Below are 15,415 nucleotides of genomic sequence, written 5' to 3'. Positions count from 1 at the left end.
TTGTTTGTCTTGTATTATTTGTATTTATCATTTTAATAATAATGTATTTCACAGTCATTATTAGGAAATTAGTTAAAAATCAACATAATTCAACATAGAGATGGAGGCCATCAGGACACTATAGTCAACCATAAATCATAATAAACAAGGTAAATCTCACAAACAAGTTATCTTTTTCTGGATTTTAAACATTAACACTTTTCCAACAGCTCTAGTAGCCTATACTTATACTTATTACTGGGCTAAAGCTAAGGAAGCAAAATGGAATGACTTGAAAGTAAGTGAGTAGTATCTACCCTGTGATAATTGATTTGTACAAGCACTGCTAACAAATATTAACAGCTTTCTCAGAAAAAAACATTGGCATGAAAACGTTTCAACTGTGGGGGATTTGAGTAGTGACTAATTGTACATAGGCCTCTAATAATGTGAACATTCTCTTTAATGTTTTCATGTTTGGAGCATGGAAACCTAAACATTCAGAAAATAATATAGACCCAAAAAAAAAAGTGTGCATGAGACGTATGAGCAGTAACTTCCACTTTAATGCAAGCACACACATTGTTCCAATACTCACCTCTTGTGCAATCAATAGTCTACCAGTGGGTTACCAGTGGCAGCTTTTGAGTCAAAGTCTGTGCTCTTTATCTAAATATAATAGGCTCCACCTACATTGCTCATAGCCTATCAGGAAGAAAAAGATCTAGTGTTTGTTTAAAATCAAACAACATTTTAAGATAGATGCTCCTTGTATGTTCAGAATAATAAGAATTTTGGTTTTACGGGGAAAATATTGATAAACGTGGCTGCTCACAGGGGAATATACTGAAGATGCCCATTAGACAAATCACAACAATAGGATATCAACCTAATTAAACCATGATGGAGACTAATATGCCCATCACAGTTACCGCTCCCTCTGGCTTACCCGTCCTTTCTGTGGTGGTTTCATATCGGATGCAGGGCTATGCAAAATGAACGATAACTCCTGGGAGGATTCTCTGTGGGTGGCTACAAGGATTTCTCACATCGCAACAGTGTCAAATGAACCAGAACGCAGATCGATAGGGCTCCAAAGCGGGTCTTGTAGTTGATGATTTTATGGTGTCATTAGCGGGTAAGTCAGTCCTGTCTTGATGTTAATTATGTCACCCTGCTACCACCCAGCATTGTAGCTACTGTCCCTGCTTCTCTGACCTGTTGACCTGTCCTATAGCTGCTGGCTATGAGGGCTCAAACAGTGCTGCCTGCAGGCACTATACCAGCAAAGCATGAACACCAGCCTGACGGCAGTGGGCCCCAAACAACCAATCTACAGGGAAACGACAACCTGAGAAGCCCAGTGTTGTGTTGCAAGATGCATTGTTTCTTTGAAGGTCTTAGGGTGAGGTGCTTTAAATGGACCATTCAGGAACTACTTCTGTTTTTGTGGGAAAGGGAGCTTAGCTGAGACCTCAATCATTTATTAACAGGCTGTGTGGGGCACGACAGAAACAGATGGTATTGTTTTGGTTCTGCTCCGATCTTGAGAGATTGTTGACTTTGTTTTGGCTCTATGGAATCATTCCAAACACAATGCAGGATTGGGGTGTATGGGCTATTATTTACTCATGAAAAGTTGGATTTGGCTCCAGAAAGTATACCGGTGAATGAGGGAATCTTGTTTTGGAAACATAATCTCTTGCATAACAACGTTGTGATGAGGAGGAAATGTTTACACAGCTTTTGATTTTGACTCTCCCGCCACATGACGCTGATGCCTGTGGATTCTCTTGTGGTTCTGCCATGTAAAATATCTCACAGCAAGATTAGCACATAGGAAATATATCAACTGTCCACAATGGATATCTGGTTTTCTCTTCCACCACAAGTCATAGAGCTGCCATGGTAATGGGAGCAACTCTGCGGGTCTACGTGAGCACAAGGTCCCATGGGAGCCACCTGGTCTTAAGGCAAGGCAACAAGAGAGGACACACAACAATAGGGGAGCTTGGCTGTCCCATTAAAAGAGATTGCCTTAGGGGCTGATACAGGAAATTCCATGCCAAGCAACTTCATTATGTTGACTTGCCTCAAAAGGAGATAAAACGCTCATTCAAAGTGGTAGAGAAGGCTGTTTCTGTATATTTCCATCCATTATCTAATAGATTTTGAACTTGTAGGCATATTATCTCCATCCATAGCTTATTTTCATTATATATAGTAGAACATTCTGGAGAGATACACTTTTTCACTTTAAAAATGATATACTAAAAAAATACCCTGATAGACTTGAAGTAGGGCAATGACCTAATTGTCAGCTTAGAAAACTGTTAAAAATAATTCACACCATACTCTCTCTGTGTGGCCTGAAGAATGCCACTGAATGGAAATGTAACCAAATAAAGTACGAGACAGATGGGTGAGAGCAGATACTGTAGCTCTGTGCTCGGGAGCCTCTATGCCTTTTATGGTAATATATCGTAGGGGAAGGGGAGGGGCTGGCGCTGACACGTCATCAGCGTGCTCCCAACACCCGGAAGCGCAGCGAAATGTAACATGTTTAGGCAGCAGCAGTTAGCATAATACTTCCATGGTAGTTAGTAGTTTAGTGAACTAGAAGAATAAAAACAACGTACTGACCACCCTACGTAACGTCGTATTTTGTTAGTCAGCTCGAAGATGAGTGTCAGTGAAAAAGATAAGGTAAGTGTAAGAGCATACTGCTATAAAGTAGCGCAGTTTTGCATTGATAGCTAGTTAAACAGCCATAGCCTAGGGATCAGATGCATCCACAGTCATTTATGTCTGTGGTAACGCTATATAGCATTTCTGTAATCTTTGGCCCTCTGTACCCTGTTCTTGCTCTTTCCTCTCTAACCCAGCAGGACCCTGCCACCCTGAAGGAGGAGGGGAACAGCCTCTTCAAGGCGGGAGACATGCAGGGTGCTGCCTGCTGCTACACCCAGGCTCTGAAGCTGAGTGACAGCCAGGCAGACAGCGCTGTTCTCTACCGCAACCGCTCTGCCTGCTTCCTCAAACTGGAGGATTACACCAAGGCAGAGGAGGATGCCTCCAAAGGTGGGAGAGGGTACAGTCAAGCCACTGGACATTCATAGAGTGCACAAATAAATAAAGCTGCCACACATAAACACACACATACTTTCCATAAATGTCAAAATCTAATCTTAGTTTGATTTAATTGGATTTCAGAGGTGTGACCAAGTCATCTTTGCTCGAGTCCCATGTCAGTCTCAAGTCTTGAAGCACAAGTCTCAAGTCAAGTCCCAAGTCTAAATGTGGATTATTAAGTCAAGTGTCAAGTCTAAATGTAAAACGTCAAGTCAGAACAACTCAGTTGTCCAGTATCAATTTGAGGAAACGTAATGTTTAGGACTTTTCAATGCAGTATCATTTTAATAGTATAAAAACTTGGTACATACATCATGGGAGTTTGATTTCTATAATCAGTTTCAACTTCAATAAATTCAATCATTCCATACCAATTCTAAAAACAGAATTTCAATTCAGTCGTCTGGTGGAACAAATCTCATCACAAGTCTTTTACCCAAACACAAGATCTTTTGTCAAGACTTTAGAAACCTTTTCAAGTAATCAAAGTACAATTCAGCAGAACCCAAGTCAAGTCAAGTCTCAAATCTTCTCTTCATGCATCAAGTCAAGTCTCAAGCAATTAAAATTGTCATGTGACTCGAGTCCCCACCTCTGTTGGATAAAGCTTATGGATGTACATACTGTAGTCATATTGAATGTCGTTGCTTTCTCTCTCCTCAGCTCTTGATACCGACCCAGGTGATGTGAAAGCTCGGTTCCGCAGAGCTCAGGCTTTTCAGAAACTAGGTCGGCTAGACCAGGCGTTTGTGGATGCACAGAGGTGCGCCCAGCTGGAGCCCAAAAACAAAGCTTTCCAGGATCTGCTGAGACAGCTGGGAGCGCAGATCCAGCAGAAGGTGATGTGTCTTTGATGGTTATAGTGGTGAATAGAAATGGAGGCTTGTCTTATCTTTTAGACTATGTTTTGAAGAAGCTATTGCTGATTAGAGTCTTTTCTCTTATCTCTGTAGTCGATGCAGCTGAACTCCACAGACGCTCGTGTGCAGCAGATGTTCTCCCTCCTCTTGGATACATCTGCAAAAGAATCAGATCGACAGAAAGTAAGAATAGTTCATATGGCAATTAAGGCTCATAGTGCTACTGCATGACCAAAATGTTATTGTAATTGACTTTTTATCATTTTTTTGTTTCATTTATTTAATGTGTCTGCAAAGTTCCATGTCAACTTTCAGAGAAATCATGTGATTCATTCATCTATTTCAGGCTGCTCAGAATCTAGTGGTGTTATCTCGAGAAGATGCAGGAGCTGAGCAGATCTTCCGAAACGATGGAGTGAAACTGATTCAGAGGCTGCTGGCGTCAAAGCAGGAGGATTTGGTCCTCTCTGCTCTGAGGACCCTGGTCGGTCTGTGTACAGGGCATCAGTCCAGAGTAAGTGTAACATTGCCCTCTAAATTTAACCATCACGTCATCTCAAAACTTTTTTCATGGGGATGTGAACATGTGATGTTTTCATTCTTGGGGCAGGTAGATAAAATGTACAGGAAGCTTTTCCATAGAGAAAGCTACATTTCTTCACTTTTATTTTTGTGCCTTACAGTTCTTATTCCCTGTGAAGTCAGTTTGAGTGTAGTTTATTGACAGATGTTGGTCCATGTTGATGTCTGTCAGGAGAGATTTTACAGACAAAAAGAGAATGCTCAGTCCTTTGTGTAGATGAACTAATCATCATTTGGCTGTCAGACTGCTGATGTCCATTGTCTTATTCCCAGACTATGGCCATAGTGAATGAGTTGGGGATGGAGCAGCTGTGTGCGGTCATGGGATCAGGAGCCTCCACAGTGTCCCTGGCTGCCTGCCACCTGTTGCAGGTGATGTTTGAGGCTCTGACAGAAGGCATGAAAAGAGAGATCAGAGGGAAAGATGAGGCCATACTTCCTGGTGAGATTGGAATCCAATCATGTTTATATTTCTGAGCTGGCTAAACATGAAAGTACACCTATAACAGATGCTTTCTCTGTACATCATCTCTATGTTCTGTTCTTGAAAATCTTTCCGCATTTTCTGGTAATTTATTGTTAAATGACTGTATGAATTTGACACAGAACCATCCAGGGAGCTGCGCTCTATGCTGCGCCACCTGCTGGAAATGATGCCAGCGTCTAATGTGTCGGGTCCTGGCAGAGACAGCGCCATCAACCTGCTGGTCAAACAAGTGCCCCGCAAGTCCATGAAGAACCCGGACAACTCCCTCACATTATGGGTGATAGATCAGGGTACGAGACGCACCTGCACATACCCTGGAAAAAAATCCTTATGCTTGACGGATACAAGAAAGACTTATTGATATTCAGAAATTGATTTTAAGGTGCCATTGGCATTAGATGTTATGAGAGCATTTCAGTAACAGGGTGAAGCCAACCACTCGACAATTACCTTACCAAAACCTGTCAGGAGCCTCAGGTGCTTCAGTCCTTCCAGTTTTCAAATGTTGACTGAATTCCGGGGCTTTTCAAATTTGCATATGGCTTAAGCCTTTCCAAGTCTGCTGTTGACATTTACTGTAGTCAACAGTTTTTACTGGCACGGCTGTATCCCGGATGTACAGTATGAGCTCTGTTTCTCCTCCCGCAGGACTGAAGAAGATCCTGGAGGTGGCAGGCAGCGTCCCAGAGCTCTCAGACGGCCCGCCTCTCACAGACAACTCCCACATGAGCTGCTCTGTGCTGCTCAGCAAACTCTATGATGACCTAAACAGTGACAATGAGAGGGAGAACTTCAACAAACTATGTGAAGAATATGTCCAGTGAGTTCATTGCCCAGAATTCCCTTCTACTAATTACTAGTTTCGCTGATTCAGGCTGATCAATACCCCAACATCTTGTGAACAGGAAAAATTTGTCATTGGCAGTAAACAACAAAAACATTTGCTTATGTATTTCGCGACTAACTTCTAACCTGATGGAAAATATTGTTGTTTTTTCTGAGCAGGCAACACTTCAGCCGGTCTGGTCTGGACAGCAAGCTCCGGGCCATCCAGACGGTTTCGGTGCTCCTCCAAGGGCCGAGCGACGTGGGGAACAGAACTCTGGAGATGTCGGGCATGATGGATGCAGTCATCTCTCTCTGCGCCTCCAAAGACGTGACTCACCAACAGGTGGCAGTGGAGGCTCTCATCCACGCTGCGGGCAAGGCCAAGAGAGCCTCCTTCATCACCGCCAACGGTGTGGCACTTCTGAAGGACCTCTACAAGAAGAGTGAGAACGACAGGATACGTGTCAGAGCACTAGTGGTACGTGCTGCAACAAAGCATCTATTTAATAAGACTTTTTAGTGAAAGTTTGAGAAAGAACATAGCCAAAATGTAGTTAAAGTAACTGTGGGTTCTGTTTGGTTATACAGGGTTTGTGTAAACTTGGATCGGCAGGAGGGACAGATTTCAGCATGAAGCAGTTTGCAGAGGGATCCACGCTGAAACTTGCCAAGCAATGCAGGAAGTATGTTCCGCCTGTGTTTATTCTGAGGCTCAGGAATATTAAGACCGATGTGTGATGGTCGATCCCACATGGATGCACAACTTGATTTAAAAACGACAGATAAGGAGTTGTTTCCTGGATTTAAAATAAGAGCCGATGTGTATCTCCTTCTCCATCAGGTGGCTGTGTAACGAGTCTCTTCCCCCAACCTCTCGCCGGTGGTCTGTGGAAGGCCTTGCCTACCTCACCTTTGATGCTGATGTGAAGGAGGATTTAGTGGAAGACAAGAACGCTCTTCAGGCCATGTTTGAACTAGCAAAGGTTGAGCACGATGGTCTTTTTTTACCTGACTGTTGTATTTTATCTAAAGCTGCAACTAACGAATATTTTCATTATCAATTCGATTCATTATCACTTATTTAGTCTGACCAGCAGCAAAAAAAAGTATTCTTTTTATAATAATATGAAACAGAGAAATGCAAGCAGATCTTAGAATTTTTTAAGATGTAACAAGCAAATGTTTGGTATTTTTACTTGATAAATGACTAAAAGATTAATCGATTATCAAAATTATAATCGACTAATTTTCTGTCAATCGACTAATCGTTTTAGCACTAACACAATGTCACATTTAGTATGCCGCACCACCATGAGCATTCACACACAGAAATGTTCCATATTGGTCTTGAGAGAGATATAAAATTAATAAATAAAATACATTTTATTGAGCTACAGGAAATGTTTTCTGTGTGTTCCTGCAGTCTGAAGATAAGACGGTGCTATTTGCAGTGGGCTCCACTCTAGTGAATTGCACCAACAGCTACGATGTGGAGAAGCCAGACCCTCAGATGGTGGAGCTGGCCAAGTATGCAAAGCAGCATGTGCCAGAAGAGCACCCCAAGGTGCTGTTCCAGTGTTCTTTTTCCTTTTTTTTGTACATGTAACTAACCTCGCACAATATTGCCTTTAATATCTCAGAATAGCTCCAAACTAGGTGTTCTGAAATCCATATTAAAGTGTATTTTTCTGTTTAGATTAGCTGTTTCACATTAGATTGTTGTCTTTAATGTGTCAGGACTCACCTTCCTTTGTGGAGAAGAGGCTGGTGAAGCTGCTGGAGGCTGGTGTGGTGTCTGCGTTGGTGTGTATGGTCAAACAGGAGAGTCCTGCCCTCACTGAGTCCTGTAGGGAGTGTATCGCCAGGTAGGAAATCCATAGCCGTAACAACAGTATCGGTCACTGTTCTCTCTGCGCTGTTTCTCAGAGTATCTGCTGACTTCACTTCTCACTGCAGGGTTTTCTTGGCTTTGGTGGAACGACAAGAGGACAGAGGCACAGTGGTGGCACAGGGTGCTGGAAAGGTAGAGAACCCCGATATATATGCTTCATGGACCTGCACACTGATTCACACAACTGTACAGGAATTTTACCTTATTGTTTTCCTCCACAGGCCCTGATCCCACTGGCATCTGACAACACAGATTCAGGAAAAATCAAAGCAGCACAAGCCTTGGCCAAAATAACCATCACTTCCAACCCAGAGATTGCCTTCCCAGGGGAAAGGGTGAGAAGGCATACAGTAATAAGTCTCTTCAGTTAAATATATACATCTGTGTAAAGACCTTTTTATTTTACCTTGTCTCACTCTTCTCTCATCAGATCTATGAGGTGGTGCGGCCCCTCATCAGTCTCCTCAGACTGGAGTGCACCCTGCTGCAGAACTTCGAGGCTCTCATGGCCCTCACCAACCTGGCTGGCATCAGTGAGAGACTCAGGTCGGCCACTAGGGGGAAGTCTCTCCTAAGAATACATGTACAATTCACATAGTCAAGTGTGATAGGAACATGCTACAGAAATACATACTTGATTATAGTGTATACATGTATAGAATTAACTGCATAAACTAGAACCTCATTTTAATTATTTGGTTATACTCTTCTTGCAACATTACTTCCCTAAAAGGAAGGTGCAGCTGTCTTATGAATGTATTTTGAGAGGCGAGAGAAGTTTCACTCCCCATTGATTTGCATAAAAAAAATACGAACAGGATCCTGGTTTGGTTTCTCAAAAGCCAAAATGCTGTGAAAACATTTTTACTGTCCTAAAAATTTGAACATTTTTGATCAGTATAATTTGTTGATTGATTTCTCATGGATTCTGTTCCCCAACAACACAAATGTATAAATGTTTAGAGTACCTTTTAATTGATGGAGTAAATTGTTTCACAGACAAAAGATCATAAAGGAGAAGGCTGTAGCAAAAATCGAAGGCTACATGTTTGAGGAGCACGACTTGGTCCGAGCGGCTGCCACAGAGTGCATGTGCAACATGGTTCTGAGCACAGAGGTAAGTAAAGTAAATTCTGTGCCACAAAGCTATAGCAAAGTTAACATTTTATTTATTTATTTACTGTTGTTTTATTACCACTGTTTTCTTCTTTTACTTGTTTCTTCTTTTACTGTTCTTACAGTTATCATTGCTTTACTGTTGTTTTATTGCCACTGCATCTTGTTTGATTTTGATTTCTGGTCTGTAAAACACTTTGTAAACCATTTTTAGAAAGTGCTATATAAATTCAAGTTATTAAAAGTTATTAATGAATATAAACAAATTAATGTCAGTGGGCCTTTGCTTGGTGTTCAGGTGCAGGAGCTGTATCTGGCCAAAGGGAGTGATCGTCTGAAGCTGCTGGTGCTCTACAGTGGAGAGGAGGATGAGCGGCTGCGGAAAGCAGCTGCAGGAACTCTGGCCATGCTGACCGCCGAGCAGCCGGAGCTGTGCGCCCGCGTCCCTGGGACAGTAAGCACACTCTCCCTATCATCACCTCCATCATCCCACACTCACACATTTGCAGCGCTCTCACAGATACAACAGCGATTCTTGATTCCATTTAGGCCCGCACGATTCCCTTTTTTAAGTTTGTTTTCATTCTCTTTTCAGACGAGCCACTGGCTGGAGATCCTGCAGGCCCTTCTGCTTAGTGAAATAGTGGACTTAAGGCATCGCGGGGTGGTCATCGTTCAGAACTTGATGCAGGCAGAGAAGAGTCTGGCTGAGACGCTCATGGAGAGTGAGGCTCTGGAGATTCTCTCTGTCCTGGCCAAGGGAGGAGAGGCAGCGTCGGGCCCGGTCTCCAAGGTAGCCCAGCACTGTCTGGACCAGGCCATGGAGTATGGCATCATCAAGAGCAGGGAGGGAAAGGACATGGGAAAAGGAACCGAGCCCTGAGTGAGGACCATGTAGCAGTGTGTGGATACGCCTGATTGGAGTATAGAAGTACTTCTAGAAACTTGGAACCAGTGAAATCATTTCCCCTTTACCAGAAATCAGTTTTGGTTTGGATGTGTACAAGCTGTTTATTCTGAAATGTTTGTGTTTTACATCATTATATCAAAAACCCTGAAAAGCAGAGGAGCTGAATTTTCATGAGGAATTTATTGAAAATTGCTTATGGAAAACCATCATATTCTGACAGAACGGTTATGTAATCAATGTGCTTTGACTTGCTTTCATTGATTGTACTTATCTATATTAGAGGCACGTTAATCCACATCAAGCAAGAGTGTATCACTCAACTTGGAGACCAAGTACTTTATACATTCTTTACTGAAGATGGTTATTGAACTTTGCAAGCATTCTGTTTATTTGTATCCCTCTTTCCTAAAAAAATACTATTCCTTTGCACACCCTACGTTTTTATTTACCTTCTTGTATTATGATTTTTGCTCTATCACAAACCATTTCATTCACGTAACTTCGACTATTTATGTTGTGTGTCCTTTTATTCTTTTATTTTTTAATTGTTACATCACTACATTTCAAGTCTTTTATTGTTTCTAAATTAGACTTCAAACATCGGCATAAGAATAAAACCATTGTGGCTGCTGAATATTGTCATCTTACTGAGCACACCCATCCTTACGGCGCTGTCATTTGCAGCAACGCAGTGGCGCATGCGCAATCCTTTCCGCTGTGTTCACGAGTGTTTAAACTTTACAGACAACTGCGTTACACGCGCTAAAAACAGCTGCTTGAAAACGGCTCACAATCTCCATGAGAAACCAGCTGGTAGGTCGTTCCGATGAACTGGTTTGGATTTGGCTTCAACGCCTTCGGACAAATACGTGATAAATTGATAAGACGAGAGAGTGGTAGCACCGTTGAAGACGTCAAAGTGATTATTCCAACAGATATTAATAGTCATGTGGATGAATCTGAGGAGGGAACTGGCTGTAAACAAAGTATCTGCAGGAAGATCAGCCGAATCGGAGCAAGCTGGAGTCGAAGAGCATCTTTACATTTAGAAGGTGAGTCTACCAACTTTACTACAGTATATCAACAAATACGTCCTTACTGCATTGAGTTTACACAGGGTGTCAGAGCTTGTAACAGACATGCAAACTATTATTGAAAGCATATCTAAAAGTGAATATAATTATTTGTTTTGTTGTTTCAGGCGATGGCTGTGTGTGCTTCGCAGGTTTTGGCGCAGGAGTCCCCAGTGAGTGCTGTGGCATCTCTGTGTCAGAGAGCCGTGGGTGCAGAGATGCTCAGATCAGTGAAGGACACCTGACCCTTGCTTTCCCAGACAGAGTTGAGACCTGGAGCCAGGAGCAGAATGAGAAGACACGGATATGGAGCATGGAAATAAAAACACAGTCAGAGAATGGTATGCATTAATCTCCTTTGACAACTACCAGGATTATGTGTTAATAAATGTCAGTGTTTCAAAACTATACTCCCTTGTTGCTTTCCTACTCTAGGGCCCACTCTTAATCTCCCATTAGTCCCTGGGGGGTACATAGACACAAAACCTCCCTTCTACCACTCCCTGTCACCACAGCTGAGAGCTGTGAGCCTAGCACTGGGAGCAGAGCATGCCATCCTTCTCAGTGCCACTGGAGCTGTGTACACATGGGGACTGGGCAGGTAAAGTTAATACTCAGACATCTGTGTTTTGGTTTGATTTGACTACCACCTATAATGTGTATTTTTAACAGGCCATGTGTTTATTTTATAGCCATGGTCAGTTGGGGCACGGAGGCCTCACTTCTGAGGAAGAACCCCGGGCGGTGGAGGCTCTGTTGGGGATGCCTATGAGCTCTGTAGCTACTGGGGGCTGGCACTCTGCCTGCATCAGTGGTAAGCATCTTATAGAGACTTATACAGAGGGCAACACAACAGGTTATACCCTCAAATGATGCTAAGAATGACCTCAAAAACACTTTTGTCCACAGCTGGGGGGGATCTGTACATGTGGGGCTGGAATGAGAGTGGCCAGCTTGGACTTCCATCACAGGCTCTGAGAAAAGAGCAGCAAAGGAGTCAACAGCCAGGTTAGTCTATTCCATACCAAATATGCACTATTTGAGAAATAAATTGAACAAGAACAGGATTTCATAGAGATGACCAGTAATGCTGCTAGCAGGTGTGTCATTTTAAAGCGGTGATTAAAGTAACTGATAGTTCAACAACCACATGAAACATTAACTGTGCTCAACAGTAGCGTTGTGCCAAGATGCCAGCAAATCTACATCCGAAGAGCCACAGGAGGAAGAGGAACATGACGATGTGTTCATATCCATCCAGGCATTCCCAGCCCTACTGGACATCACTCAGTCATGTGAGATCAGTACAGTCAGCTGTGGCTCCCGACATACTGCTGCAGTAACAAGTAAGAAATCTCCCCTTACAATGTGTGTACATCGATGTACATTCCTGGCAAGTCAACGTCATTGTGATCTTTATTTTGTATTTCCTTTTATATTTCAGCCACAGGTGACCTCTACACTTGGGGCTGGGGTAAGAGTTTGTATTTGAAACAGTCACCTTATTTTCTTTTTTCTGTCTTGCAAATGTATTTTAACTTTGTAAATAGAACTTGTAAATATTCCAAACACCAGCACCAATCACATGAATCAGTAATGAAAAGATATACTTCAGTCTATGTTGGACTTATCTTTCCTTGCATTATTGTTCCAGGTGAATACGGCCAACTCGGACACAAGACTTTAATGAGCTCTGATGAGCCGCAGTGTGTGGAGTTCTTCAGGGAGAGCAACATGTGTGTGGTGGATGTAGTTTGTGGGGCTTGGAACACTTTTGCTGCTGTGGTCAAGGAGGAAGTAGCTCTGTCTTAAAATATTGCTGACTCTCCTTGGTATTTATGAACAGTGGACTTTGGAGCACATATCATCAGCTGTAAATACCTATGGATTAAATATATTTTAGATATGTATATGAATTCTGCCTGCCCCATTTTGTGTGTCTTAGATCAATAATAGAAAAAAAAATGGTAAGAGAGAAGTTTAAGTCAATATTTTTTTTATTTTTCCTCTGTATAGAAATCTTTAAAAAGTAGGAAAGCTCTTATATTTCACAAATATTACATATAACAGTTCAGACAGTAAAATCCACAGGTAAATATAAATTAAGGCAAATATCTAAAATTGTTCTAATTTAGTTGAAAAATAGCAACCACAATGTGAGAATCAAAGGGAGGAGATCCGTTTCCACAGCCTGCTATAGGTCTTCACAGCACAATCTTGAAAGAACTGTGGAGAAATGTTATTGTTATAGCAATCATAATGAACTAAATTGTGTGCATTGGGTATAATACAAATATTCAATGATAACAGCAATCAGAATACTATTCACCTGACAAAATCCGGTGATCTTGAAATGACGTGCTGAAACTCTGAGAGGTTCACTGTCCCATCCTTGTCAATGTCAGACTCTTCAAGAATCTAAATTATGGGCAGAAAAAAAACAACTGTTAAACCAACAGACACGTCACTATGCGCTGCAGATCGAGCTGCAACCATAGAGGATTGCTTCAACCAGCCAGTGTGTCTCCACCTCGTTTAATCGTTAGAGATGGGACGCCTCACTGAACTCACATTGTTAATGAGCTGTCTCATTTCCTCAGAGGTTAGTCTGGTGTCATCTGTCTCACCGGTCAGGCAGTTAACCAGCTTCTCCAGGTCCCCGCCATCCAGGGTGCCATCATCATCAAAGTCTGAATAAATCAAAACAAAACGATGTCTATTACACAAATCAATTAGCATCAAAATATTAACAACCAACATTAACATTCTATCAAGTTGTCATATTTACAAATCACACGTGTGTGTAATGTCTGAAAGAAAATTAATAAATACTTAAATGACAAAAAAAAAAAACATTCTATCAAGTTAATTACCAAAAATGCGGAACGCATAGTGGGATTTGATTTCCAGAGTAGCAGAGTCGCTGAAGGCACTTAGAAGGTCCAGGAAGTCCTCAAAGGTCAGACTTCCATCTTTCATGTCAGATGTTGAGAATACATGACAGATCCTTTTTCTGAAAGGGTTGGACTGCGAGAGTAGGTGGGAACAGGAACAAGGACAAGGGTCAGTAACACCTTATCAGTCTGATAGTCCTTACAGCACTTCCTCCAAGTACATCACCAGAACACACCAAGCACAGGACAGGACAAGTACAGAATCTGAAGGAAATCCTACTCATGCAATGAAAACATAATGTTCCCTCTGTTTCACATGGTTAAGTCTCTTATCACCTTGAGTTCTGGCAGAGTAAGAATACTCTCCATTGGCACTCTGGGGTTTGGAAGGGCTTTATCCTCTTTGGCGAGCAGTTCAGTGAATCTCTTGTGAGCACTAAACAGAAAACAAAAAATTCTCATTTCAATTGCTCAATTATATTTAGGAACTTACTGTTATACTATACTGTAATTATTACTATACTGTAACTATTGTACTATACTGTAAGTTAACTGTAACGTTATGGCATGTAGTCGGTCACTTACAGAAGAATTTCTTGCTTTGTTAGGAATGTCAACTCCTGAAAGTACAAATAAGCATCATTAGAATAATCATCACAGATGGGCCCGAGTTGGTGCCTCGTTATTTTTTATTCTGTCCATATTGGTACATCTGTACAACTCTGGCTATGTGAGGAAGCCAGTAAGAAAGGTTTGGTAATATTATAACTACATATCAACGATCGGCATGATGACAACGTTATAGCTCCACAAAGCTGTCGTTATACGTGTGTTCGGTTTTCTAGCAAAGACTATGCCTACAGGTAGTTTAAGCTAAATTGGCTAACTTACTGTAGCTATACACTGAGCGTAAACAGAGCTACTCCCTACCATAGACCGTAGTTCCCAATTTAAAGTCCACTAGGCTAACGACGTCAGCAGAGTTTTCAACGTTACGTTACAAACTTACTTGGTATTCTGAGAGCAAATCCTTTCCAAGTTGACTTGCTGTTGTTCCCATGTTGTAATTTTCAGCTCGAAAAGTTATTTGTGTTGAAGTTACTCCCAGTTCCGTTGACAGAAAACTTTTTGCCTTGGATAGTTCCGGTTATTTGCTAGCTACTTCCTTTTCCTGTATTTACGCACCGGTTCCCATAGTGACATATTTGCATATAAAGCGCAACAGGTGGCAAAAATATCTTGTGACGTATATTTTTAGGCACAACTCAACAGGTTTGGACCTCGGACCCACAACTTGGCTGCAGCCTGGGGGTTAGCTTGAGTTACTGTGGCCAGTTTGGTCAACAGAGTGAGATACTCTGCCATCCTCTTCTGTTGTTCATAATGACTAGGCTGATGATAGGCTGTCTTTTCGTTGGTTTTAATTTGGAGATAGAGGCTACCCTTTCTTTACATAACACACCCAGCAACAGCAATTTTTTTTTCACTTTATTGTAGATTATTTGTTTACAAATAGAATGAAAAATCAGGAAAAAACTCAAATCAAAAATTATAAGTTACTAGTATACAAACATTAAAAAGGCAACACTATAACATAATTGCCTTTATGTGGCAATGTATCCAAAGATTATAATCAAAGTGCATTCACTTAAATTGATCTCAA

At 41.7% G+C, this 15,415-nt stretch overlaps 3 protein-coding genes across 6 annotated transcripts; 2 read left to right on the top strand and 1 right to left on the bottom strand.

The window, feature by feature from the left end:
* Positions 1 to 2,543: 2,543 nt before the first annotated feature.
* On the top strand, positions 2,544 to 10,392 carry unc45a (unc-45 myosin chaperone A). Of its 2 annotated transcripts, none has more exons than XM_071528469.1 (19): positions 2,544 to 2,685; positions 2,868 to 3,060; positions 3,775 to 3,950; positions 4,065 to 4,154; positions 4,318 to 4,485; positions 4,827 to 4,995; positions 5,160 to 5,330; positions 5,689 to 5,860; positions 6,046 to 6,346; positions 6,457 to 6,551; positions 6,710 to 6,851; positions 7,292 to 7,432; positions 7,606 to 7,733; positions 7,825 to 7,891; positions 7,981 to 8,094; positions 8,190 to 8,305; positions 8,759 to 8,876; positions 9,174 to 9,329; positions 9,471 to 10,392. In XM_071528469.1, exons 1-19 carry the CDS (start codon positions 2,662 to 2,664, stop codon positions 9,756 to 9,758), a joined length of 2,829 nt encoding a protein of 942 aa, XP_071384570.1. In that variant the 5' UTR covers positions 2,544 to 2,661; the 3' UTR covers positions 9,759 to 10,392. The 2 variants fall into 2 exon arrangements, with proteins under 2 accessions (XP_071384570.1, XP_071384563.1); XM_071528462.1 differs by having other exon boundaries at positions 2,865 to 3,060.
* A 163-nt stretch (positions 10,393 to 10,555) lies between these two features.
* Positions 10,556 to 12,731, top strand: LOC139651608 (RCC1 domain-containing protein 1-like). Of its 3 annotated transcripts, none has more exons than XM_071528617.1 (8): positions 10,556 to 10,837; positions 11,011 to 11,199; positions 11,294 to 11,459; positions 11,551 to 11,672; positions 11,768 to 11,866; positions 12,034 to 12,204; positions 12,303 to 12,332; positions 12,513 to 12,731. In XM_071528617.1, the coding sequence occupies exons 1-8, from the start codon at positions 10,612 to 10,614 to the stop codon at positions 12,668 to 12,670; spliced, it is 1,161 nt and encodes a 386-aa protein (XP_071384718.1). In that variant the 5' UTR covers positions 10,556 to 10,611; the 3' UTR covers positions 12,671 to 12,731. The 3 variants fall into 3 exon arrangements, with proteins under 3 accessions (XP_071384718.1, XP_071384710.1, XP_071384701.1); XM_071528609.1 differs by having other exon boundaries at positions 10,987 to 11,199; positions 12,037 to 12,204; XM_071528600.1 differs by having other exon boundaries at positions 10,987 to 11,199.
* A 112-nt stretch (positions 12,732 to 12,843) lies between these two features.
* On the bottom strand, positions 12,844 to 14,894 carry LOC139651595 (calcium and integrin-binding protein 1-like). The gene is made up of 7 exons (XM_071528573.1): positions 14,762 to 14,894; positions 14,338 to 14,372; positions 14,089 to 14,188; positions 13,732 to 13,885; positions 13,430 to 13,548; positions 13,188 to 13,276; positions 12,844 to 13,084 (listed from the first exon to the last, which is right to left on the bottom strand). Exons 1-7 carry the CDS (start codon positions 14,810 to 14,812, stop codon positions 13,063 to 13,065), a joined length of 570 nt encoding a protein of 189 aa, XP_071384674.1. The 5' UTR covers positions 14,813 to 14,894; the 3' UTR covers positions 12,844 to 13,062.
* Between the last annotated feature and the right edge of the window lie 521 nt (positions 14,895 to 15,415).

This window comes from Centroberyx affinis, unplaced genomic scaffold, assembly GCF_046629955.1.
Source record: "Centroberyx affinis isolate AG114_WGS23_722 - 3 ecotype Tasmania unplaced genomic scaffold, CSIRO-AGI_Caff_v1 ptg000121l_1, whole genome shotgun sequence".
Taxonomy (NCBI): domain Eukaryota; kingdom Metazoa; phylum Chordata; class Actinopteri; order Beryciformes; family Berycidae; genus Centroberyx; species Centroberyx affinis.
The sequence above is the reverse complement of the archived record's forward strand: the minus strand, read 5'-3'. Positions and strand labels throughout refer to the sequence as shown.